The sequence below is a fragment of the Poeciliopsis prolifica genome, unplaced genomic scaffold, assembly GCF_027474105.1.
Source record: "Poeciliopsis prolifica strain line A6 unplaced genomic scaffold, Auburn_PproV2 SCAFFOLD076, whole genome shotgun sequence".
NCBI classification, from domain to species: Eukaryota; Metazoa; Chordata; class Actinopteri; order Cyprinodontiformes; family Poeciliidae; genus Poeciliopsis; species Poeciliopsis prolifica.
This window is the reverse complement of record NW_026562451.1, coordinates 995,563-1,021,658: the sequence shown is the minus strand read 5'-3', so window position 1 is coordinate 1,021,658 and position 26,096 is coordinate 995,563. Positions and strand designations below refer to the sequence as shown.

Sequence of the window (26,096 nt, the reverse complement as noted above, 5' to 3'; positions counted from 1 at the left end):
AAGTAGTAGAGCGAGAGCTTGTCTGAGTCTTTCTATCTGCTTCCCTGTCAACATTTGCTTTTCCCTTCTAATTATATTCTTTTTCTTGTCACTTGTTTGACACTGAATAGATTTGCACCAGAGTGATTGTTTTTGTGAAGAGAAAGCAAAGAGCCAGCCTAGTGGCTACAGTTTAGTGTGACATGTCAGTAAATCACTCTAAAAATAAATAATATTCTTGCCGCAAACCTTTTTTTAATGCATGTATGCCTGTGTGTTGCTCTGTTCTTACTTTCTCTCTCTGTAGATTTGCATACATGTATTTTTACCATTTCACTGATACAGATTCATGTTGAAAAGAACAAACAGTATATAGTGTTACAGAGTGTGTGCACATGTTGATTTGAAAGGTTATTTGGTAATCTGCTGTTAAAGAAAGCTTTATTCTTTTACTCTTGTGCAATTTGAATTTGAATGAGCAGATATGAAAAAGAGAGTGCATCCATGAAGAGCTGGCTGATCAGATGTGAATCCATATGCTGCCCGGAAACCGAATTACTCTCTGCAGATAAAGTAAAACTGAGGAATGAACTTCAAAATGTGCAGGTAAAACAAACTTCTTGATTTTGTTGCAAATGTTGTTACACCTGTTGTTTAGAAAAAGTCTTTTTGTATTTTGTAGAGTAGTTTGGAAATGTAAAAAAAATTAAAAAAACTAATGTACGTTTTTCAATTATTTTATTATTATTATTTTTTTTAACAAATGAGTATCTGAAATGTGATATTCCTGGCTATAATATGACCAATTGCCTGCAGAAGTTGTAGTCCGGGTCCACCTCTAGGTAATTTAATCTCAGCCTTCATAATGGAGAGCAAAGAATAAAGCTGTTGTTTAGAAAATGCCACAAGTTGCCCCCTTTTTCATTTTGCCACAATCACATGTAGTGGACACAGGAAGGGTAGGATAGGAAGAGTAATGGAAACTGTTAAAGTTGCAAAAGACTGCGGTAGAGTTTTTCCACTAATATAAAATTGACAACTAAAGTTACAGTGAATAAGATATTCATGATTTAAATCATAATGTGACTCTATGTCAAGGGAATTAATAAAAAAAGAGATACTTTTCAGAAGTTTTATCATTTAACATCAATATGCACTACTTTGTGTTAGTCTATTATATAAAATCAATATGCACTACTTTGTGTTAGTTATTATATAAAATCCCAATACAATATTTTAAAGTTTGTGTTTTTGATTAACTAAATGTGAAAAATATCTTACAGGAATGCATACTGAATGTATGTTCACTGTAATGACTTTTGTTGCCTTTGTGACTCAGTTCAGAGCCTCTGTCAACCTTTTTGTTGAACTCCCACTTCTCAGGAAATGCAGCAGGAGACATCATCTTATGAAGCACTCCTCCAGGGTCTTGAAAATCTCCAGCTGTGTTTCTGCACCACAGCGGATGAAGCTCGACTCCAGGAGCTCAACTATAATCTTACTCAACTTCAGGAAAGATACACTTCTGTCAATATGAATATATCACACAGGTAATACTCAATTCATTTAAGCATCTCAAAATTTTAATCTTTCATGGGGTTTTTTTAGTCAAAAATAATAACTGTAATGATATAGGCATTCATCTGCCATCTAATTCTTCTTTAGGAGTAAGCTGCTAGAGCTGCACCTGGATCAGCTGGACCAGTTTGATCAGACTCTGCTTACTGTGGCACAAAGGAGTGAAAACTTCCTGTCTGTCCTAAGAAACTCTCCCTTTGTTCACATCTCAGATCTTGAGGCTGCAATCACTGAAGTAAAGGTAATACACCAACAATTTCCATTTTTAAATCACATGTACATGTGATCTATATGTAGCTACTGTAAACTAGTTTTAAAAACTATTTTTGATTTTACGTAAGTCTATTTTTCGTGTAATGCTACAGGAGCATGAGGCACAGCTGCAGGAAAACACGTTGTTGACTCAAACCCTGAGTCAGAAAGAATCGTCTCTGCTCCATCGCTCCACTCCAGAGGCTGAACAGCAGCTGCAGGCCTGGATGGAGGATTGTCTGCAACCCTTCAATGAGTCCCAGCGTCTTTTGCTCGTCCGGAAGGAGTGCCTGACTAAATTAAAGACTTTCCTCGCAAAGCGTGAGGCAGCATCTAAGGCTTTGCGTCACCTTAACGAGGCTGTGGAGGGCAGGGGGAGCTGGGACCACTCTAAAGCTGAAGCTCTGCATTGCGGGATTGTGGAAGTCTCTAAAGATGTGGCCCGTCTTGAGGCAGAGGCTGTTGGGTTGGACGGGATGCTGACTAAGGCACACCTGCACCTGTTAGGTACAGAATCGGCTGGATCCGAAAGCACCAGCGATCCTCAGAGCAGAACATCTTGCAGAGGACTGGCTGTTGGCCTCATGATGGCTCTGGAGGAGGTGCAGAGGGCTGTTGGATGGAGGCAAAGTGAAGCGGATGCTTTAGGGGCGCTGTGGTGCTCTTTCAGAGAGAGGAAAGAAGAAGTGATGAAGAGTTTGAAGAAGCTAGAAGACGACGCAAGGCGAGAGGAAGCAAGAGAGTGCTCTGTACAGGCGTTTCAAAACAGGTACCGCGCTTTTGTTGGAGCCAAAAAACTCCAAATGAAGCAATTGGCACACCATCAGATTGAATCAAACCATCATCAAAATACCTGATTTGTTGTTTCAAAAAATATAAATAGAAAAAGAGGGATGACTTTTGTATAATTTCACATTGTAAAATACATCCTGTAAGTCGTTATTGGAGAGATCTAAACGATGCCAGAGTCTATCTGCCGTTTTCAGTAGCAGCCGGACTCCAGCCAGATGGACCAAGTCATTTCAGTGTTGCGTCTTAAAACAAAGATGTATAATACTGGAATCAGATAATCCCCATTGTTTGTTTTCTGGATCGGTTTCTCCCAGGCTGCGTTTCTTCGTCCAGCTGGAGGATGAGTTGCAGTCTCTGCAGCACTCCCAGCGATGGTTAGAGGAGAAGGGGAACCAGCTTGTCCAGCGGGACAGCGAGTTGGCAGCTGATGCTCTCAGAGAGGTGGCACTGGTGAAGGCAGCCTGGGAAAATCTGAATACAACAATAACAAATAGGTAACCTGGGAAAGAATGATGGATGACTTCTTCATTCATCTAAATTTGCGCTCCGTGCTAATTTGCACTCTCTGTTCTCTTGCAGTCAGGAGCAGAGCGGCGTTGTGGTCGACCTTCTTCGCTTGTTCCTCCATCTGAAGTCGAACATCACCACTGTTGTGGAAAATGCTCAGGCTGTTGCCCACAATCTGCCTGATCACAACCATAACGCTCAGGATGCCAGAAGTGTTTTCACACAAGTTAGTTGAGTTTATTTTTTGAGAAAACAATGTTGATAAATCAATATTATTGATTAAAAAAATACTTAACTATATTTGTAGCTATTAATTCAGATAATTAATTTTTGAAGAAAGGCCTGAGGGTAACTATTAGCTTCCTATTCAAGACATAGTTTTTGATCGTAGCGACCAAGCTCAGTTTTTCTCGAGGTTGCCTGTTGTGCTTAAAGCAATGCTAATGTATGAATCTGGATTATGTTTGTGATTAATTGCTGACTGTTTATGCCGAATATAAAATTCATAATTGAGCAGAGGAGGCTACTGCTTTCTGCATCTAACAGATGTTTGTATGGATAGTGATCAGTGAGCACTAAGTCGATGTCATCTCCTGAATCATTTTGTAATGGATGCATGCCAGAAATTCAGAATTGGATTTAAAGGAGACAAACCTGGCAATCCATAGCCATAAATCGGGAAAGACTTTCCATTCTGCCACGTTTGGACAATATTTCAGTGGGAGATTTGGGATGCATCCAGTTGAGCTTGGGCCTTTGTGGTATTTTAGTGGAGGATCTCTTTTATATCTTGTCATATTTTTGCCCTTTTCTTTTCTGTACAATATTGTGCTGGAAAAAATACTTTTATTTGGTTCTTTGCAACCAGATGAACTCACATGGATCCAGAACTTTAAAATGTGACTGCTGCATCGTTAAAATTAGACAAGAGTGATTGACTTTATTTGTGCTAAAATATATATTTTAGGTTTTGCAGTTGTCTTTTGGCGTTTCATTAACCCTCAGTTGTAACGATATTGCCTAAAATTATGAATCTTTTATTTTTATATGTCAAAGCTTCTTTCATAAGAAGATTGGTCTGATTGCTGACTGACTTTATGAAATACTTTGGATCCAAATGGCTTTAACCCTTCAGTTTGAAGTATATCTCTCCTTCTAGTGGCAGCCTGTTATCAATATCTGTGCTCTGGTGTCTTTCCATGCAGCATGAAACTGTCCAAGCTGAACTGAGACAAAAACAAGATGACATGGACCAGCTCATCTCCACGGTTGAGGACCTGCAGAGAGAATTGGAGCGGGTTCCCCACTCAGATATGTTTTCTGTCCTGAGTGAAATGGAAGCTCTCAGGAATCAGTGGCTGCTGGTGAGTTGTGTCTTAAAAACACAGACTGCACTATGTCTCTTCTTTAGCAAAATAACTGCATCATAAAATTAGTTTGTCTAAATACAGATGTTTTGGAATCAGCAAATTTAAAATCTGTAAGTTTTCCAGGAACAATCAGATCACAGTCCTGATTGGAAATGCTATGATGAGGAAAAGAGGATGAATTGATTTTCAAAACATTTTATTATGCTATCTACAATCCAGTTCAACGAAGAACCAGGGTCATTTTGGTATTTAAGTCCAGGATTTATTTTTTATTTATACATTTTATCCTTTGCTAGGACTTATTTATCTTCTCAACTGTCACAAATGAGACAGAACAACAAACATGTCTAGACAGGTTATAGTCCTCATGTCTCACTCCCACATCTGTCAAACTAATTATGCCTCATTTTTCCGCCACCTCCCGAAAAGCCCACCATCCCTTGTTAAGGAGAGATGGAGGCGGTTAAAAAAACAAAAGAGGGAGACCCTTCCTCTGCTTTTGAGTGAGAGACATTCTGCTCTGCACTCAAACTGCTAGTGTTTGCATTTTTATTCTTTCAGGTCTCAGAGAAAATCCAGACAAATACAGAAAGGCTCAGCTACTGTGTAAAACTTTGGGATGACTTGAAGGCCATGGAGAACGACATCAACCAGTGGATGACCGGGTCCATCGCCGATCTCACTGACAGCATTGCCAGACTCAGTGACAAGGCTTCGGCAGAGGCATGTCTTACCAACTTTCAGGTTAGAGCTTGCTGGATGGTGATGACAGAGAGGAGGTGTTCAGGGAGGTGATAGTGGGCTTAATTTCCATTTCTCACACTTTGAACTAAAGGTTGAGGTGGAAAAGAGGGAGCAGTTGTTGGATATCCTGCAGGAGAGAGTGGCAGAGCTGAAGGAACGAGCCAAACTGCAGGAGACGCCAATACAAATGCAGGTGAATATTATGGGAACCTGTATTCAGTTTCATCTGTGTTAAGCAAAAAAGCTACAAAGCTTAAATAGATCACATTGTGTTGATGTTCTATTTATTTCTGTTAACTTTTGGCTATAAGACATAAAATCAACATTCTACAGCACGGAGTTGCTACTAAGCATCTTTTACTCTTTACCCAGTGTTATGAACTGGTTTAGATAGTCTATACTTTATTTTTAATAAACTGATTTTACCTAACCAGGTTCTGGAGTCGGATCTGAGGAAGAAAATGCTCCATGCGCAGGAGGCGTACAACCAGGCCAAACACACCCTGACCTACTTCGACTTCCAGAAGCAGCGACTTGATGACCTTATGTCCCAGATGACCGAGCGGCTGGAGGCTGTGGAGGGATCCTTGTCGGACCTCACAGAAGCTGGTTCCCTCGAAGACATTTGTACAGTGAAGGTACAGCTTTATCATTTTATTCTGTTCAGGTTGGGACATGTTTAAGCTTTAAACTGATCTTCCATAACAATCTGATCCAATATTGAGTAAATAATGCGAGTACTTTAGCAAGTAAGACAACTTTGACATTAACAAATGAAATGTTTACTAACATATCTGGAAGGAATTTGGTGTTAATTTTAGGATCGATGCTGTGGTTAAGGGTTAACATCTGCTACAGCTTCAGGTGTTTTGGAGCCTCTAACAAGTTTTCTTCTAGGATTTTTCTCTGTTTAGCTCCAGGCTAAAGAAGCCTGACCAGCCTCTCTGTCCCCACTGGAGAAAAGCATTGCCCCCAGCATGATGCTGCCACCACTATTTATTCAGAGTTAATTTTACATACTCCCCAAAAAGTTACAATTAGCTTTTATCTACTCAGATACTCAGAGCGCCGACTCCCACATGTTTGCCAAGTATCTTCAACAGGAAGTTTTTCATGACTTACTGTTGTCAAAAAGCTGTAGCAGAAACAACCTGCATAGAGCATAAAGGGTATTGTTTTAACCCTCCATAAGAATAGTAGGACACAGCTCTCTTGTTGTTGTAATATGCTAAACAGACTTATATAATGTTTTTTTCTTGAGTCATATTGACAACTCAAAGCAATTTAGTCTCATTTATCAAGCTGTACTTGCCTACATCCACTCTGGGTTTAGGTGACTTGCCCACTTACTTTCCCACTGTTGCCCTAGGTGATATCAATACTGTTATTAACTTTAGTTTAAGCACTGATAATACTTGGCTATTTGGTGAGTAATCTAATGAAAAAAAGCTGCTTCGTCTATCATTCCTGTTGTGATACCTTTTGCTTTCAAAATCCTTACATCACTCAAATTGTGCTTCCTTTTGTCCCGAAGATGATATTTCCAGAAATAAAACATCACTTTCTGAGCAAAGCGCTACCCTTGTGTGGCGTAGAAACAATAAATCAAATTGAGATCTCGATGATGCAACAGTTGTAGCTCTTGATTTCTCACTGTTTTTCACTAAAGGACCTGCAGAGTGTTGTGCAGCGACAGAGGGCAGACATGGACTCGGCTAGAGATGCCCTGACTTCCCTGAGCAGAACGCATCCGTCTCATGAGCTTTCAGTTCTCTCCTCTGATCTCACCTCCATCGCCAAGCGAACCGAGGTTGTTGCCCAACGCTGTGCCAAAACCAGAGGCAGCTTGCAGGATGGATTACAGCTCCACTTCAATGGTAAGGCACGATGGGTGGGTTTAGGTTAGAAAGGTGTCATTTCTTTAGTCACATAAACATGGTGATTTGTCAAAAAGGAGTAGTAAGCTAAATGTATTCCCAGAAGAAGAGAAACTAGACTCAGAAGAGTGCTTAAAATCTCATAATCTGCCGATCGAACACAGCACAATTACTCAAAGCAGTGTAATTCGTTCGCGTTAGCTGTGCAACAGATTTGCGGTTGATTGTCTTTCATTTTTCCCTAGAGGACACTCAATCCTCCCACTACAACCCACACACTGTCCATGCACATTATCAGGTACACTGATGCACTCTTTTCGCTTCGACACACACCTGTGCCTCTGAGAGCAATGTCGACTTCGTCACATCCGATCTCGAGGGAGCCATTTCAGGCTTGTTGCCAAGGCAGCAAGTCTGCATGCTGTGGACACGCCCACACTTCCCATCTGCCTCTGCAGGATGCACATTACCTCTCCTCTTCTCCTCCTTTGACTTTTAAATCTTCTCTGGCCTTTATTTGTTGTGCCCACTTCTGTAACTTCTCTACACGTTGCTTTTGGGCTGCAGCTAGTCTGTCTTTTTTCTTCTCCTCAAAACAGAGCTTGTCCAAGACTTTAAGTCGTGGCTCACAGAACTGAAGTTGGAGCTGAAAGATTGTTTTAATCAATCAGGAGATGTCGTCCTCCTTACAGCCAAGTTACAAAGACTGAAGGTACTTTTGATTCTTTATGCACTTGTGTCATTGCAGTAGTACAATAAATTTGTAAAATCTTTCAGTTTCTCGTCAGTTCCTGTTTCACCTGCTGGCTAGAGAAATTTTATATATAAATATATATCCAAAAAAGAAAGTTTGTTGCGTTTTTTTTTTCATATAAAGCAAGCCAAAGTTTGTGGTGACAAAAAAATAAAATAAATAAAAAATCTAGGGACTGTTTCAGCAATTTGTCAGTGCCAACGTAACATGTTTCTCTCTCCTACCATAGAGCTCAGTTGAGCAGATGTCAAAGGGTGAAGAGCGTCTCTCTCAGGTTCGTAAAGAAGCTGAGAAACTTCAACTCCACCTGAGCAAAGTTGGAGCGGCACAGGTCAAAGAAAGTCTTTCCTCCTGTCAGAAAGAGTGGAAGAATTTCCAGGACAGCTGCTGTCAGAGCCAACAAGACCTGCAAGAGAGCATTGACATTTTGAAAAAGTAAGCTGCAAAACCTCTGATGAAACAATAAAAAATCTTTATTTAACGCATTTTTCTCCTCCCTTTGTATTAGTTTTGATGATTGTGTGGCGAATACACGAGAGTGGCTGAAGAAGATTGATCTCGGCCTCAAGAGCGAGGCTGTTGTGACAGAGATCCAGAGAGGAGCATCAGATCCCACAGACGAGCTGCAGAGAATAGAGAACTTAAATCAGGATCTGATAGCACAAAGGTTTGACGAGGGGATGCCTGGGGCCATATGTTGTACATGCTGGAAGATCAGCTGTCAGAGTGATATTTTTTTCCTTTCTTTTTATCTAGGGAGTCCATTGAGCGCGTCTGTCAGGAGGCCCAGGCTCTCTCTGAATCCGGCCGAGGTTCGGGAGGAGAGGTCAGAGTGACGGGCCAGCTCCAGATGGAGTACCAAGCCCTCCTGAAGGCAGCCAGGGAGAGACTGCAGGGCTGCCAGGAGAGCCAGGCCTTTGGAGACACCCTCCAGGGAGTTTGGGCCTGGCTGGAGGAGATCCAAGAGAGACTGGGAACCGTGGACAGCACGATTGGAACGAAAGAGCAGCTGGAGCAGAGACTGGAGACCGTGCAGGTGAGACACACGGTGTCAAGAACGCTACGCTTAATACATGTTAAAATAAACTTTGCTACCAAGGATCCAGATTTCTTTAAATCAGATGCAAGAGGGGGATGTTTGTTTTAGAAAAGCCTTTCCAGGTCCAGTTCTTTTGTCTATTTCCAGTTTTCAGAGACTCTCCTCTGTTTGCACAGGACATCCTGCTTTTGAAGGGAGAAGGGGAGGTGAAGCTGAATATGGTGATGGGTAAGGCTGAGCTCGCCTTGCGTAGCTATGGAGCTGGTGGACAGGAAGTGGTCCGCTCTCAGCTGCAGGAAGTGGAGGATGCATGGGCGACACTGCTGGTTACTGCAATGAGTTGCCACAGGTACGAAATGCACTGCTTGAATCTACACTGCCTTGCTAAACCATTTAACCTTTTAATATTTTGTCGTATTTCAACCACAAACGTCAATTTATTTTTGCAAAGATTAATGCAAAATAGTGAAGTGGAGGAATTTCCCCCTTTTACCACCTCCAGATTTCATCCAATAAATAAGTTTACATATTGATCAAACATATTAAATAATGTGGTCTGGTCAGATGACACCAAATTTGAACAATGTCACTGAAATATGTAAAATTGCCCTACGGTGTAACACGGTGCTGACAGCATCATGCTGTGGGAATGCCTTTCTTCAGCAGAGACTGACACAGGAACCTAAACTTCACAATTGGTCTCTGCTCTTTGTTATTATAGAGTACCAAGAAAACACAACCACAAAGTAGTTTGATACTTTGCAAATTATAAATACCTTTTCAAGTCAGTGTCAGTTCAGATTTAGAAAGATCTATGAAGAAAATTGCAACATTTTAAACTAAAGAGATCTTCATTTTATCACTTTGTCACTTGTATTGTTGCTTTATCCATTTCTTCCCTTTTCAACTTTGCTTTTTATCATTTGCCACTAAAAGATTTGCCTTATGGCCGTTTTAGAGACAATTCATCTGTGTGCCAGAAAGTCCTCACAGTGGGGAGCTTGTTGTTTTCATCATGATAGAGTGTGTGTCATTCCTATTAATTACCATTAGGGTAAATACATAATGAGAAATATTCGTCTTGTTTTCTAAATCTGATTGATATGTCTTAGTTTGCCCTCTTCATATGTGCACGTGCCTAAGCAATGCTCATGACCTGCTTTGTGTGTGTGTTTAATTGAGCAATTATAGTTCCTGTTAGGAAAAAAATTGATCTCATTAGTGGCTAAATGGGGGATGGCAAGCAGCGGGTCACACGGGGGGGAGTGTTTGTGTTTTAAGAGGAAAGCGGGAACAGGAGGCGAGGGGTAGCAGGTGAACGAGAGGTGTCTCTGTGTGGATACTGGGTGTTTATGCACGTTGGGGTGACAGATGGCAAGGAATATTATGGGTGTGTATCTTTGACTGTGTGTTTGAACCCCTCCAATAAAAGAGGATCAAGACACTTGGCCAGCAGTACTGACTATTTAGAAATATAGACTTAAGATTTAAGGAGATTATCCATGATCTTTACTGCATCTTAAACTCCTCAGATATTTTTTGGCCATGAAACAGATTGTTAAATGTAAATTGTGGTTTTAAGTGGTTAATCATTGCTTTTAAGTCGGACATGTCAGAGATAAAAACAGGAATATACTCTTTTTCCAGTCGATTAGAGTGGACTGTGTCTCAGTGGGGGGGATACCTAGAAAGTGCTGCTCAGCTGCAAAAATGGATGGAAGCTGTGAAGAGGGAGGTGTGCGCCCCACTCCCACCACAGCCCGGACCCAGAGAGAAGGCCTCCCAGTTGGAGAGGCTCAGAGCCCTAATGGCTGACCTGGAAGACCACCAGATGGCGCTCTCCAGCCTGGAGGAGAAAGCCAGAGAACTGTTCAAAAAGACGGGTGATGCCAGCTTTAACCACGGTGCTCGCACTCAGCTACAGGTGCAGTTTGATCATCTCACAACTTTGGTTGAGGTAAATGCCACCATATAAAATTGCACTCATTGTTTTGAGTAAAAGTATTTTGAGAAACTTTAATCTTTGAGTTCTTTCTGTAGGAGAGAGTTCGTCTGGCTCAGGCAGTGGTGTTGGAGCATCAGGACTACCTGGAAGCTGTTCGGGAGCTCACTGATTGGCTGATGTCTGCAGGGAAAGAGCTGCAGCATTGGTCTGATACATCAGGAGACTCCGCCTCCATCGGAAAAAAATTGTCAGACGTAAAGGTAACAAAAATAATCACTAATTGTTTTAGCATCTCTTCTACTACTGCTATTTTATTGTCACATTACTAGAAAAATGAATAAAATGGTTGTCTTTCAGAAGAATCAATCACAAATTTTCTTCAGTTTCAACCAACAAGTCAGTGGGAAACAAAGTTTTTTCATCCAGCATGTCTGTTAATGTTGTGTCAAAGTGTGGCCCAATGAAAGGTTCAGTCGTATCGTCCAGTTGGTTGTTTATCTTAGTAGAGAGGCTTTTACCGGCGTTACTGGTTTTTGAGTTTTGTGTCATGTCTTGTTGTTTTTAATTACTGTTTTAAGAGCCATAACACAAAGAGATTGGATTTATTTGTGAGCTTGAATTCAAAAGATGATTTCAAGGAACATTGATCTTAAAATAAAGAAGTACTGCAGGATCCTTGATATGAGTAGCAGTTTGAATCCAGAAAAAAGGAACGAAAAAGTTATTTGAATAGTTGACTCTTCATCTAAAAAGCTAAGCCCAGTGGGAGTTGTTTCTTGTAATTTACACCCATTTCAAGGTGTCAAACTTGATGTCTTTTGGAAAAGTAGCTGAAATTAGTAGTAGATCCTCCTCTTTCACATGCTGATTGTAGCTACAGAAACCCATGAAACGCACTGCAAAAAACAAATGCAACCTGACTAAGTTTTGAAATAAGCATAAACCCGTCATAATGACTGAAGCTGATTTCAGTCTGACTCTGAACCAGAATAATGCAGGGACAAAATAGAGAGAGTAATTTTCTGCTTATTATCCACATCGGTGCCAAATATATCCAAGTTTTTTGGATGTTGTTTTTTTGTTGTGTGTGTTGTGTGTGTGTGTGTGGGGTTGCATCTCTGGTGTGAATTACTGATAATTATTGTGAAAGAATTAAAAGCAGTGCTTATCTTGTCTTGAATAACTCCCAGCTATCGTGGTGAAAAAATATGTAGGGAGATGTTGATTTGGATTAAAATTTTACACATTGGTCCTAATTATCACATTATGAATGTGTGTTTGCCGAGCTACTGACTAAACCAATTTGGAGGAGACTGGAATTCTTGTACATACAAAGATAATACTGATAACTATCTGTTCGCACACTGATCAGATGCTCTTTTTAAACCATATTTTACTGCCTCATCACCCTCCAGTATTTACTTTTCAAGTAGAAGCAAACAGAGTTAGAGGAAAAAGTGATTAAGATCCCAGAAATGACAAAAACCCAACATCAGCGCCGATGATGAGCAGGAGGAATCAAAGAGTCAGACATGAAGTTAAAAATAGACACAGGAGCGAAGCACTACAGCTTTAAACACAGACCACGCATCCTGAGAGTGCAGTTTCCTTAGCCACAGTTTCCTTAGCAACTTTCCTTTCGCTCTCTCCAGGAGCGCGTGAAGTGTCGACTCCTGGAGGGCCGGGAGCACCTGAGCCGGGTCCGACGCACGGCAGCGACCACGGCGGAGCACACGGCAGCGGGCGGCTGCGAGGCCATGGACCGGCAGCTGGGGGCGCTGTCACACGCCCTGGAGCAGTGGGAGGGGGCCGCCCTGAGGGCCAGAGACGGCCTGGAGGGGGCCCTGGCCGCCGCCGAAGCTTCGGAAGAAGAGTACGACCATCTGACCGCCTGCCTGGAGGAGCGGCTGAAGGAGTTTGATGGCTGCCTGAGGGGGTGGAGCCAGGAGCTGGTTAAAGCTGAGGGACGGAGTAGCGGCGAGGAGGCGGTGGAGGGATGGAAGCTGGCGAAGGTAATATAAATTTAAATAGTCTTCACTGTAACATAAATCATTTGTCTCTAAACAATAGTTTTTTTTTAGAAGAAAAACTCACTGGAATGTGTAAATGTTTGCATGCAGTCAGAGAAAGTAATTAGCATTCTCTAATAGAAAGCACATGTACACACAATCTGCAGAAATCCTCTGCATTCACTCACAAGTAATTATCCATTCTATTACTGAATCCTGAAAACAGATTAGTTTGTAAATCAGCTTTACTGGGAGGGCATAATGACAGCTACAATCCCATCAGTTTCCCCAGGTCTTCCGTCCCCTCCATCTCTAAATGTTTTTGTTTTTGCTGCCATTATTTTCCACTATCTCTCCTCTCCAAACACTCTCTTATTATTATGTCTCCCCGCCATCTGAACTCATCTTGCTTGAAATAAAAGGAGCAGTTTTCTTTTTCGTTTTCCGTTGCGGAGATTACGCCTTGATCCTCCTGCTCCTCACCTCCCCTGCTGCTCTGTCGCCAACCTCAACGGGATGTTTACATTTTGACAATTGCTCCTCATTGTCAGGGCCATGCCAGCACGCTCAACCTCCCAACTCCTCCCCAGGCTTCGTCGGCCGTGCCTTTCTCCGGTTTTCCTCAATTTGTGGGGCTGTCAAAGAACAGAGGAGGAGTTTTTGTCCCCCTCCTCCGCTCCTTTCTCCTCCTTCCAGCAGCTTGTTTCCTGTGTCCGGCCGTGTTTTCGTTGCGCGCTTGTTTGCGTGCGTTTGAACCGACTCTGCGTCTGTTAGAGCTGACAGCTGAATTCCACCGGGAGAAAGCGAGAGGGAGGAAAAAAAAAATGTGTGAGAGGAAAGAAGTCGAATGAGTAGGAGGAGGGCGAGAGGAGGAGAGAGAAAGTAGTGGAAGCATATAGGAGGAGGGAGAGGAGGAGAAGAGAGCAACGAGTCCACAAGAGAAGGGAGGGAGGGAGGGTTGTTAATACGTCAGAGAGGGAGAGAAATGACTGAGAGTCAGAGCTTGTACATATTTCATGGGAGAGGGCTTCATGACTCTGTTAGAGCAGAATGCGAGGGACGCTGAGGAGAGCGGGAGAACGTTATCCACAGCTCCTTCCTGTCACGCTCCTCGAAGAACAGAAATGCCATTGAAGAAGCAACACTGTGAGTATGTGTTGGAGCGTCTGAGTGTTTGAATGCTAGAGGAGTGAAAAGAGCTGAGCCAGGGTGTGAATAGGAATGCACTGACTGAAGGGTGTCAGTTAGATCTGTCTCTCTTTAACTGGGTTTGCTTCTTTCTGTTTTGTGCCGTTCAGGACATTCTGGAGGGCTTGCAGAGCGCTGAGCCAATGGCAGAGAAGTTGAAAAGCCAGCTGAACGACCTGGTGCGATACTCCAGGGACCTGGGCTCACAGTCGGACCGAGTAACGGCAGTCATCAAACAGCACAACAGGTGAGAAGAGGGTTTCCCATGCTGTGCCGTAAAAGTGGAGGAATCCAAACATGCCTGTTTGTGTTGCTCCCAAGCATCAGAAAAATTAATCAGTAATATGCAACAGAGAACTGATGGTAAAGTTAGCATCACAATTTAAATGTTTGTGATATATGTTTTGACAAATTAACCAACTTTACAAGTAGCAGAGCGTTTTATGTACATGGCGCTCGTTGCTTTTAATTATCTGACCTCTTATAAAATTACACTAATTATGTGTCTATAAATCTCCAGTATTTTTTGTTCTTGTTGTGTGGAGGATGAATTTTTGAAACTAGGAGGGAAGCATCACTTGTTTCAGATACTCCACTATCAAGCATCATGGTTACTTGCCTACTTCTTGTTTAACAATCTCTGTTTGCCGTCCTGTGCTTGGTCTCAATGGTAACAGGTGGGCGGGTTTTACTTTGACATCATAGCATCAGGATAAATGCCCCACAGCAGGACCATTTACTGGTGTTCAGGTCAGAAGGATGGTAGCTATGAGCTCGCTCACATGTGTAGACTTTTTATGGGATTGGTCAAAAACAAAAGCACAGCAAGCTTTTAATGGTAGATATTCAGGCTGTATTTAAAACTGTAAATAATCCATCATGGTATCTCAGGGTAAAACAAGACCAAAAAGGGGTTTTGCTAAGCAGACAGCATCCTGTGGATCCTTAATTAGCAAATGGGCCATCATTTATCATTGAAGATTGGCTTATTCTTTATTGAGATCACTGTTCTAGCTTTCTGACTAGGCTAGCTGGGCTACATTGCTAATGATAGCTTGGATTTAAACATCAAGTGCAGATTAGTTTTAGAAGTGACACCATTTTCAGAAGAAAAATCCACAAAAATATGTGTTTTGTCATTTATAACAAAAAGTAGAATGAGGTTAACATGCTTTGAGCTTTGTGTCTTTGAGTGCTGATTGGCAAAGAAGCAGCTTTTCCTAATTACCTTGCTTGTCAACCTGACACTGACTTGACCTGTGCACCTTTTGCACCTGTCCTAAATTAAGCTCTGAATAGAAGAGTGAACAGAGAAAGAGACGAGTCCTATGGGAAGGAGGAAGAGTAATCTACCCTCCTTTTCATGGAACATGCCAGATTTTGTCTGTCACAGCATAAATAAAATGCCTCTTTTACACAAACCATCCCCACAGTGTGAGCCTTTCAAGTCTCCATCACACTATTAAAACTCAAGGTTGTCTCTGACCATTTAGGTGTTTGGCTTTTGTTGTTGTTGTTTTGTTTTTTTATGTCTCCCTTTGGACACTTCTGTCTGGTTAAACATCTGTCCACCTCTTCAGTTTGTCCCCTTCCTTTTAAGCCACTTCAATCTGCAGAAATTCAGTGATTTCTTCTTAATCCTTTTTCTTGTTTTGCTGTCCTGCACATCATTGTTTGTAACCTGAATTAAACAGCACACACTCACTATTACTGTCAATGAATTAGGTTAAAAAAAAGGCAATACTGTTTTATCCGGTTATTTGTGGCTCTCTGTTTAACAATGGTACAGACTTGTATAAAAAGTTTCCTTGAATTTTTTTTATTTTTTGTTTCGCTGTTTTAGCTCATGGTACAGCAAATTACTCTAAAATTAATTGTTCGGACAATAAACAATGACCTTCTCAGTTTTTTATCTAATTCATTAGATTCGATAGGAGCAAAACCCAGAAAGGTGGTTTGAAATAAAGACAATTCACAATCAAGACTTGCTTATTTATAATTTTAGCCGGAGGCTTTCTACCCAAGAATTAAAATTGATTTTAAGATACTCACAACCATTCCCCAAATGCAACTTCCTAAATGCAAGTTTCTTAGTTTCTTCTTTTAGTTTGTAAATTTCCTCGTCGAAAAGTTTTCTCCACAAGAAGAATAAATTCTGACAAAGGGACTCAGGATTAAATTGACTGATTTAAATGTATAATATATGAACCTTGATTTAAGTTTTACTTTGCAAACAGTAGGACATGCGATGAGAAAATATGAAACAAATAGTAAAAAAAAAAATTAAGTGGTACGTTACAAAGCAAAAGGAGACTGATCAAATAATGTAGCGGAGATAAAATGACCTTGTTTTAAACCAAAACTAAATGTTACATCCTCTCATTGGTTCCGACCTTTTATTTGGATGTTTGAACCACTTATATATATTTTTTCATTTGCATATTTCTTATACTCTTGATTTATTTTTTATTTTTTTAAAAAAGGTTGTTTAGACATTTTTCTACTTCCACTGAACATTTGTGTACTTGTACAACCAGGAATCCACTGAACTAAAACAACCTTTTATTCTTATGGCACTATTGAACATCCGTGTTGCATTTAATTAGTGTAGAACCATGTGCTATTTAAAGGATGTAACGCTCCACCACTCCATCCTAACACATTTGATCAGAGTTTGTAATCAGGTAAGTCAGTCGCTCACTGAATTTTTTGGGAAATTATGAACTGTGAAATGATTATGACAACTCTGCTTATTAGGGACTCAATGCAATATTGCTGCAATATTCTACCAAAAATATTGCAGCAAACTCCCCAATATCTGCACATGCTATACTCTGCAGATGTGCAGGTGTTCTGTTTGCACAAGGATGCACTTGGGAGCCCTCAAGTGCATCCTTGGTGATGTCAAGGCAAAAATAAACTATTCTGTCCTTAAATAGTCGAACATTGAGGATTTTCCACCCAATACGCAAAAGGTAGAGTGCCTCAAAATGAAGACTCATACTTTATAGATCTGATAGAGTTTGACATTTTGGCAATTGTAACATTGGAACATGGAAAACATTGTGATAGCGGCTTTATTTTAAAAACTCACTAGCAGAGAAAGTATATCTAGAATAGAAAGACCATTTTCACCATTTGTTTTGTAAATAAAACTTTGTCTATTTGAAGGTATTGGTATTGAATGCTGTTTTTTTTCTAGACAGTTTCTTCCCTGTTTCTCAGATTAGGTTTCGCAATTCGATTTTATAGCATGAAACAAGAAACCGTCTTGCGTAAATTCTCAAAATGTTTAGATTTAACACATCTTGACGACTCGGATACTTCTATGGTATTACAGCCGTTAAGGCAACATAGTGGACTTGTTACACTTAAAAGTCTTTTAATGGTTCACTGTTCATATTAAAATTTTCTTTCTTTGTCAAGTTTTAAAATGACTTATTTATTTACAAAAAACATTCTATGCATAACATGTAAAGTGTGATTACTGTTTTTTCTTAGTTTTTGTTTTTATGTCAGTATTGGTGCGGTAAGAGATGAACAATAGACTTAAAAAAAACCCTCAGGCTGCTATAAGTTCTTTTTTCTCACCTCTCAGCGTATCCTCCTCCATCTCACACGTTTTCTTACAGAAGCAGGCTGTCATGCTTCGTTCTCCCCATCATGTCACCCCTGTGAACTCTTGCCCCTGTCATATGTTGCCTCTCACCCCCCCACTCCCATGTGGTGCCCCTTTTCCACCATCCCCCATACAGTATTCCCCTCTTTGCCCCAGCGCTCATTCATTCCACTTCACCCACTTTGCCATTTTCTCCACCTGGATGTTTCTCACAACCGATCACATGCTTGTCTTGTATATAGTTAGAATAATATGAAAGGTACGCACATAGTCTTTATTTAGAGAGACATGTGGGAGGTAAACGGCAAGTTCTCTGAGTTTAGCTTTCTTATTTTTCTTGCTTGTTTCCCATGGAGATTGCAGCCTACGAGCAACCGATTAAGGATAATTTTTCTCTTCCTCTCAGTCTCAGCCTCCGTGCATCCAGGGAGTGTCAAAATAAGGAGCGCCTGTTGGAGCAGAGGTTCCGTGCAGCGCTGAGAGATTTCCAACAGTGGCTGGTCAATGCCAAAATCAGTACCGCCAAATGCTTTGATGTGCCGCAGACTGTCACAGAGGTCTCCACTGCTCTGCAGAGAATCCACGTAAGCAAATCAGGAAATACTGCAGTATTTTCTTACGTTCTATTGCCACTAACTCTTGCGTACAAAATATAAAAGTACCACTTTGTTCAAATTATTTACTTGTTTATTTTCTTGTCTGCATTTTGTGAAACATGGAGAACCTCAAAAAAAGCAATAAAAGCAGTTAATCACAGCCAGGACAGAAGGAGACTGTTGCTACTTATTTCAAATGAATTATGCATATTTGATCATTTAAATATTCAACAACCTGTTTAATGCTAGCAGACTGCAGGACAGAGATTACTCTGATTCACAGCATTACATCTTAAAGCTAAAAGAGAACATTACCATCTGGTATTATTTCAATGAACTAGCAATCAGCTTGAGTGAAGCAATGATGCGTTCACTTAATATCTATTGAAATAAAAGTTAACCAAACCTTGTAGTATCTGGCTGCATTGAATTAAAAAGCTGCTAGAGTTTTTCTCCTAGTCTTTAGAGAAGATCAGAAACTTTGACAACCCAGTAAATGCATCACTGCCAGGCATGAACTAGCAGTGTGTTTTATTCTTTCTCTCACAGAGTGGCTGCTTTAACATCTACAAAGAAAAGAATAATGATGTAATAAATGTGTAATCAATCCACTTTCAAGAGGAGTTTCCTCACGAGATGACTGTTTGAATATCTTAACTTCAGACTGGCCTCTTGTGGGTTTATTGAACTTGTGGGACCTGCGTTAGCTGCAAATAGTTTGAAATGGTCTAGAGATGGAGGAAAGCTTCACAGCAGGTCTCTTTGCCATTGTAATGTATTTTTCTCTTTTGTGTGAGATTTTGGGAGCCTCCATGGTTCTGGCTCAGACTCAGGTGCCTATCAGATAAGGTGGTCACCTCCACATCTCTGCAACCTGACAGTTAATTATCGCTCAGTCCCTTAAACACAAAAGCATCTAATAAGTGAGGTTTCCGTTTCTGCTGAGCTTTTGTTTGAAGACAGTAAGGACTCGATATTATCCATTTGAGATGTTTTGTTTTTGTTCAGCGACTGGTTGTGATTCAGGAGTTATTTAATTAGCAGGCACATTGTCTCAGACTGTCAACACAGCAAAGGGACGCCTTTTGAAGATTATTTTTGGCCTCCTGAATATCTAAAGAAGTACATTAGAGGGTTTTCGTGCAGCTTTAAGGAAGAATATGGAAGATAGAGGAATACTGAATCAATCATGTTTTATTTATTATTGACTTGGTGAGGAATGTGGAACAATGTTTCCACATGGCTGACCTCCAGGAGGGTCGGCGTGGGAGGGGCGAGGGCATCCAGTGTGTGCTTAATTGGTGTTGTACAGTTAAACTAGCTGGCAGAGAATGGCGGTAAGTGTGGAAGACGGTAAATGAATGTTGAGCAGGCAGATAAAACAAAGAAAGGGAGCGATAAAGAGATAAAGACTTTCCGAGCCCATGTTTGAAGAGGCTGGAGCCGTAGTCTCTGTAAGCGATGTGCTGACTGCACAGATGGTGGAGTGGTCCCTGCTGCGCTACTGTCATCAGCTCGGCTACCAGGGAGGGGTGTGTGCGGAGGCTGCGTGTGTGCCTTTGTATGCGTGTACATTGTCAGTGGGTAGCTATGTAAGGAACCAACATGTTTCAGGTTCACTGACTTTCCTTGTCTCTGATTGCATCCCTGTGCTGATGCAAGGAGAATTAGTAATGTCTTAAATATCAGAAACTACTTACATATAATAAGTTATCATTGTCCTCTTTGTTCACTCACACACCCTCATCCTTTTGTGTAAACATTGACAGCTCCTTTGTCTTTGTTTGTGCATCCCTTCAGGAGTTCTTGAGTGACAGGGAGAACGGCCAGGCCAGACTGAGTACAGTAGGAGCCAGCGGGGAGCTCCTGATGGCCGTCGTGTCCAAAGATAGAGTGGAGGGGATCAAGGCCAAGGTGGTTAACGCCCAGGAAGACTGGAAGAGTCTGATGAACAACCTGCAAACCAGGGAAGATGCTCTCAAGGTTGGTTTCATTTGGATGCCATTTGCTTAGCTAAAGACTTCAATAAAAGAAAATGCCTTGCTCCATTGAAGTGAGTCCAGATCACCAGTGCCCATTTACCAAGATTCAGAAGATATACTAACTCAAAGTTTTGTGAAATAACTCATTCTTTTATTTAACTGAGGCTAAAATATTTGATCCACCTTTTATTTGTGTTTTTTTTTCAAGGATTGTATGTGATAGAACATCACAAAGTGGCACATAATTGTGAAGAGTTTTCAAGATTATTTACAAAAAAATGTGAAAATTGTTGTATTCAGCCTGCTTGATCAATGCTTTTTATAATAACCGTTCACTGCAAATACAGCTACTTGTGTGTTTTTTTCTCTAAAAGCTTTTCACATTTAAAGACACTTTTATTCTTCTCAGATTAGACAAGAATTTTTAAGTTGTGCCACAGACTGTCTATTGAAGTTTGATATGGACTTTGTCTAGGCCATTCCAGCTCATGAATGTACTTCAGTCTCTGCAGCTCCTCCAGAATGGCTCTTTTTCTCCTAGCTACCTTTTGAAATAAATGTTGTCCTTGTACTGACAGTTTAGTTGGTCAGTCATACCTTATTAGGTTTGCAATTGTGCAAATTTGTTTCTTGGTCTTCATGATGTTGTTTGTTTACAAATGTTCTCTACATGCAAATTTGGGGACTTCTAATGGAAAAACGAATGCAAATGCACGTCACACTTTTTAGTTATACTTGTTATAAATATGTATCCCATTTTTGCTACTTTGTAATCATGCACCACTGTGCTGCTCTAGCACAGAAACTTGCAACAAAACGCAGAATAATCAATATATTTAGTGTTGCGTGTCACGCCTGTGTTTGTGTTACATTTCCAGAACCTTCAGTCCCAGATGACGGAGTTTGAAGCCAGTGCTGAGCCTCTGCAAGACTGGCTCAACAGCACAGAGTCCAGAGTCCAGGAGAGCAGTGCACGACTGCATGATCTTCCAACCAAGAAACACGAGCTCAGCAAACTGCAGGTATTTTGTAGCTAAAAGTCATTTTGGCACGCTCCCTTGAATAATGTTCGTTCAGGTGTTACCGCTTTAAGAAAATTGCATTAACGGTATAATTGTTCTTGGATATTCATGAGGCCATATGTTAGTTTTGCATCATTTCATGGTCACTCCTGGAACAATTAATTTTGTATATCTTGAGGGCATTTTTAATTCAACTGCATTTCACAGAGAGGGAGCTATTTATATTTCTCTTTCATGCTGCTATCACTAATATTTTCTCATTTCCTGTTTTCATTTAAGCAAACCCTGTCATTACAACACAAAGTGAATATTAAGTAGGATAATAAATGGTTACCTCTCCATTAGATATGAATCCCTAAAGTACCAATTTGAAATCCTTGGGGAGCAGAGAAGGACCTAATTACATTTGTTGAGCACCAGTGGATCAAAATAGAGCCGCATCTTGACACAATAGTCAGAGGAGAAGTCCAGAAATCTAATTAATTCTCCTTTCTGTCAGAGCTGAAGTGCTGCATGGCTAAAAGGCCTTTTTTCTAGGAGTGATAACAGTGTCTGGCAGACACAGGAGCAGAAAAGAGGCACAGAGCATCAAAGAGATAAACCTGACAACATAGGGAAAAATGTATCAAGACCATCTCAAACCTCTGTGCTTATCATTGTGGCTATTTTTGTATTTGTTCTGCTGCTGCTGTAGCACTTCCCATCATTGCCTTTTGTGTGTCCCCGCCAGTAATTACATTTCTGCCCCCCTCGCAGCACCTGAAGTACAATACAATACAATACTTGCAGGCTTCAGTGTTTGTACCTGTGTTGGCAAAATCCTCTTTATCCTGTCGCTACTATACCTCCCACCTTCTTATTATTTCCCTGCTCTGCACTGCGGTGTCCAAATGAATCACAGTGTTTCTATTTAAAAGTGAACATCTGGAGGAAAATATGCTGATTTTTGAATTTTGACATTCTGTGAGGTCTTGTTTTCTTTTCCCCCCAACCCTGCATCCCTGCTCTCATTTTTCTGTCATAAAAACATCTGTCATTTTCTGTGTTAATATTGCTTACCTTTCTTGTCTTGTCACGTTTAAATTTGCTCTCCTAACATCACGTTGCTCCATCTCTCTTTTACCCCACCCTCCACTTGCTCTGTAAAGTCTGTGCTGGAGGAGATGGCCAGTCGAGAGGCAGAGCTCAGCAAGTTGAGGGATAAAGCTCATCATCTCTGGGAGGGACAAGCAGCTGGCAAGGGCTTCGTCCACAGAGTATCTCAGCTGTCAGCGCAGTACCTTTCCCTCAGCAACCTAACCAAGGTAACACTGCTTCTACTCTGCAGCTTTCTGACTCAAACCCACCAGCATGCCCTGCATCATTCATGCTCTGCTAGTAGCATCTGTACAGCTGTCGGTCAAGTCATGCTTGTCTGTGTGCTTACTGTTGAATCGTGGATTATTCTTCAGCTATGCAGGAGCAATGTGTGACTTTTCTCGGCGCACGAGAAAACCTTTGACACACCGATCAAAAATTTGTTGGTCAAGTTCTTTGCAACACTTTTTGTAAATCTTAACCTGCTAAGACCAGTTCTGGTTGATTCTGATTTCTCTTCAGAACCTGAAATATAAGAAGATTTAAGAACAATATTAATGTTTTTTCCCTTGTCTTGCTGCCTTGGGTGGTCATTGAATATTTTTAGGAGGTAGGGTGATATAACACTGTGTGTAAAAGAGAAAAAATGGGACTTTACTATGACTTTCAAAGGGGAAATAATTGGACTCTATCTTATATGGCTGTTTTAGTTTGTTGTCCCTTACCTTATTTTGAGCATTCCAAAATGCTCAAAAAGATAAAACACATAAAGTTTGCTTTATCCTGTTTAGCTTTTCTGTTATCTGCTGAAAGTCTTGCTCTCATTTTCTTTCAGCCACACAATTATAATTATCTTTGATAGAATTTTTCTATTGGCATTTTATTAAAAAAAAAATTATGTGAAAAGCTGCCCAAATGTTTTATTTTCCCAACCTGTTGTGTTTAAAAGTGGCCCATTTGAGTGCAATCCCATCCAATCTAGCAACACTGAGAACGACTTGGTAATATGATGTGTTCACTGATTGAATCAATATTGGAGTTTTGAGTTTCCAGTCAACCAGTCATCACTCAGGGATCAAAATCAACCATTTTCAGTCCACATTCCATTTCTTGGTCCATTTCTATAAAAATGGTATCTAAAGAAATTTACCTGAGCACATGAATCTGCCTCACCTCTTAAAGGCCCTTGAGGCTGAAGCCTCATTAACATAAAAAGGCCAGTGCTTTGTACTTCACTGGTTCACTGTTAAAATCCTGGAGCTGAAACGTGCTTCTGCTTTGAACCTGACCTTTTTGAAGCTTTCATTATGTCTGCCAGACTCTTGTGATTTATTTGATGTATTGTGCTGCAAACATAACAGTGACCAAAAACCACTTACTCAACAACCATGAGAAAACCCCTGCAATGATGAATGGGTTTATTTACTTTACTTACGGGCTCCGCTAGAGTAGCTACTATTTTTATACCTTCTTTCTTGTCAGACTTTGGAAGAAGGAATTCAGGAAAATAATTATAGCTTTCAATTTGCCTATTCTTCAGTATCTTGGATGTTCAAAACACGCAGAGTATCACTGTAAACTTTAGTGATTGCTGCATGATGAGGGGGGATGAGCGAGTCTCTGGAGACATCTCTTAGCAAAAACAAGGCTCATTTCAAACAAACAGATCAAGATGGAGACTTTTGATTGTGCACAGACTGTAATTCTCTGATCTCGCAGAACCAATAAAGGGTTTGAAGAGCGTGTTTACATTGTCATACTCTCATATCTGCAGGATAAAGCCTCCAGGATTGAACGCATCGTTGGGGAGCATCAGCTCTTCTCTCAGGGGCTTAAAGAGCTTCAGGACTGGGTGTGTGAAGCACAAAGGGTCATAAGTACCTGCAAATCCACAACTACGGTCAAGGGCATACTGGAGGACCGCATGTTACAGTTGGAGGTAAGATGAGGCATGATGGATCTTCCAGTTCTGTAACCAAAACGTTCTGAAGACAGAAATAACATTGTATATTTCACATGGCATGTTGAAATATTGTGCACTTTTGGAAGTTATTTTGCCTGTGTCTGTTCTCCATCTCTAGGCCTTACTTGCTGCCCGCCAGGAGCGGGAAATCCAGCTAAAAATGCTTTTGACCCGGGGAGAGGCGGTCCAGAGGAACACTTCAGCTGAGGGAGTCCCAGTGATCCGCAAACAGATCCAAGACCTGAAGGACTCGTGGGACGCTTTGCTTTCTGCCTCAATTCAGTGTAAAAGGTGAGCAAAATCCAGTTCCTTGCATTCCTGTGTGTTCTTATTCAGAACTATCAGCTTGATATGTATCTACCTTGTTGTGTTTAACTCTTCCAGTCAGCTGGAAGGCTCTCTGTCACAGTGGACCAGCTATCAGGAAGATGTGGAGCAGTTTGTGCAGTGGATGGATCGAGTGGAAGAAACTCTGAGTGGCTCAGACAGACAATACTCAGAGATGAGAGATAAAACTGCCAACTTGGGAAAAACAAAGGTATATCATGCAAAGACTTGCCTCCCATAGTTTGTTACAAGATTTTATGCATTTAAATATATGCTCAAATCTTTTGAATGATTGCCTCACCTGTGTGTATTTATATTTTAGCTTCTCTATGAGGAGGTTTTGAGTCATAGCAGTCCTCTGGAGACCATTGCCACAAAAGGCTCCAACATGACAGAACATTACACAACTCAGCAGGAGGTTCAACAGCTGCAGAGTAGATACAACGCTCTAAAAGATAAAGCTAAGGTAACTCCCTCCAACATCAGATTAGATTTCTCCTCTAGAAATATTTGAATCGGCGTTCATTTCTGCTTTGTATAATCTTAATACTTTTGGCTATTTTCCCATTATTTTCCCACATATGTTTGACATTAGAGATTTAAAGCACGTTGTGCAGAACATTGGAGTTGAAAAGCCCGATCTTACATTGATGTGTCTAACATCTGTGTCCTTACAGAACGCTGTTAGTAAGGCCAAGGAGCTGGTTATGGTCCATCAGGAATATCAGCGAGGACTGCATGTGTTTGAAGACTGGCTGGAGCAGGAACAGGCGTCTCTGGCTTTCCTGTCTCATCCAGAAGGAAATGTGGATACACTTGAAAAAACACTGCAGCAGCTTCAGGTCAGTAATTGTCTAAAAGTTGTGTATTGTGTGTGCAAGTTGAAGATTAAAAGGGACTTTTTATGCAAAATTTACATTTTGCTCATTTTTATGCTTCCATTTGGGTCTCTCCTGCTTCTATAAACATCCCAAGTAGTTTTAAAAAAAACACCTGGATGTTTTTCTGGAATTAAGTTAATGATTTTGGTGTCTGGACAATGAGTCTATTGATTGTTGGTTCACATTTGATGGGGACTGTTACCTAGCAACACCAGCCAAGCCCAGCCCCATCACCTAGCAACCCAAGCTGAGTTTCAGCACATTTGGTTTGTTGGCTTTACCACTATAAGCTCTGTACAATGGCTGCTGGAAATGACAAATGTTTTGCTGTTGATTTATCATCCAGAAACCACCTACTGCATTTTGGCTGGTTGTGCAGGAGGCTCTACTTCTGCTTTTCAAAGATGTTCAGTTGTATGACTGCCCAATGTGTTTGAAGCTCATTTCACATGTGAATTTAAACATATAGCTTATTTGTATTTAAAGTGACAGATGGCCCTAAAACTGCTCAATATGAAAGGATCTCAAAATAGGTAGAATTGACTGAACTAAAATTTATTTTGTGCATTTTCCCATCCTAACCTGTTCAGGGAAG

The 26,096-nt window shown here is 40.9% G+C and overlaps 1 protein-coding gene across 2 annotated transcripts in view; it reads left to right on the top strand.

Moving 5' to 3' along the window:
- syne1a (spectrin repeat containing, nuclear envelope 1a) overlaps positions 1 to 26,096 on the top strand; it is a 137,049-nt gene that overhangs the window by 45,003 nt on the left and 65,950 nt on the right. For both annotated transcript variants that reach the window (XM_055021455.1, XM_055021456.1), the window contains exons 37-65: positions 462 to 585; positions 1,363 to 1,529; positions 1,645 to 1,798; positions 1,923 to 2,578; positions 2,916 to 3,095; positions 3,181 to 3,334; positions 4,314 to 4,472; positions 5,040 to 5,222; positions 5,314 to 5,415; positions 5,657 to 5,860; positions 6,892 to 7,099; positions 7,699 to 7,811; positions 8,083 to 8,288; positions 8,362 to 8,520; positions 8,610 to 8,889; positions 9,069 to 9,241; positions 10,540 to 10,849; positions 10,933 to 11,097; positions 12,490 to 12,849; positions 14,145 to 14,281; positions 18,060 to 18,237; positions 20,050 to 20,232; positions 21,110 to 21,253; positions 22,402 to 22,557; positions 24,105 to 24,269; positions 24,412 to 24,584; positions 24,678 to 24,831; positions 24,943 to 25,086; positions 25,298 to 25,462. In XM_055021455.1, coding sequence (XP_054877430.1) covers positions 462 to 585; positions 1,363 to 1,529; positions 1,645 to 1,798; positions 1,923 to 2,578; positions 2,916 to 3,095; positions 3,181 to 3,334; positions 4,314 to 4,472; positions 5,040 to 5,222; positions 5,314 to 5,415; positions 5,657 to 5,860; positions 6,892 to 7,099; positions 7,699 to 7,811; positions 8,083 to 8,288; positions 8,362 to 8,520; positions 8,610 to 8,889; positions 9,069 to 9,241; positions 10,540 to 10,849; positions 10,933 to 11,097; positions 12,490 to 12,849; positions 14,145 to 14,281; positions 18,060 to 18,237; positions 20,050 to 20,232; positions 21,110 to 21,253; positions 22,402 to 22,557; positions 24,105 to 24,269; positions 24,412 to 24,584; positions 24,678 to 24,831; positions 24,943 to 25,086; positions 25,298 to 25,462 — 5,656 coding nt within the window. The remainder of the gene's footprint in view (positions 1 to 461; positions 586 to 1,362; positions 1,530 to 1,644; positions 1,799 to 1,922; positions 2,579 to 2,915; positions 3,096 to 3,180; positions 3,335 to 4,313; positions 4,473 to 5,039; positions 5,223 to 5,313; positions 5,416 to 5,656; positions 5,861 to 6,891; positions 7,100 to 7,698; positions 7,812 to 8,082; positions 8,289 to 8,361; positions 8,521 to 8,609; positions 8,890 to 9,068; positions 9,242 to 10,539; positions 10,850 to 10,932; positions 11,098 to 12,489; positions 12,850 to 14,144; positions 14,282 to 18,059; positions 18,238 to 20,049; positions 20,233 to 21,109; positions 21,254 to 22,401; positions 22,558 to 24,104; positions 24,270 to 24,411; positions 24,585 to 24,677; positions 24,832 to 24,942; positions 25,087 to 25,297; positions 25,463 to 26,096) is intronic.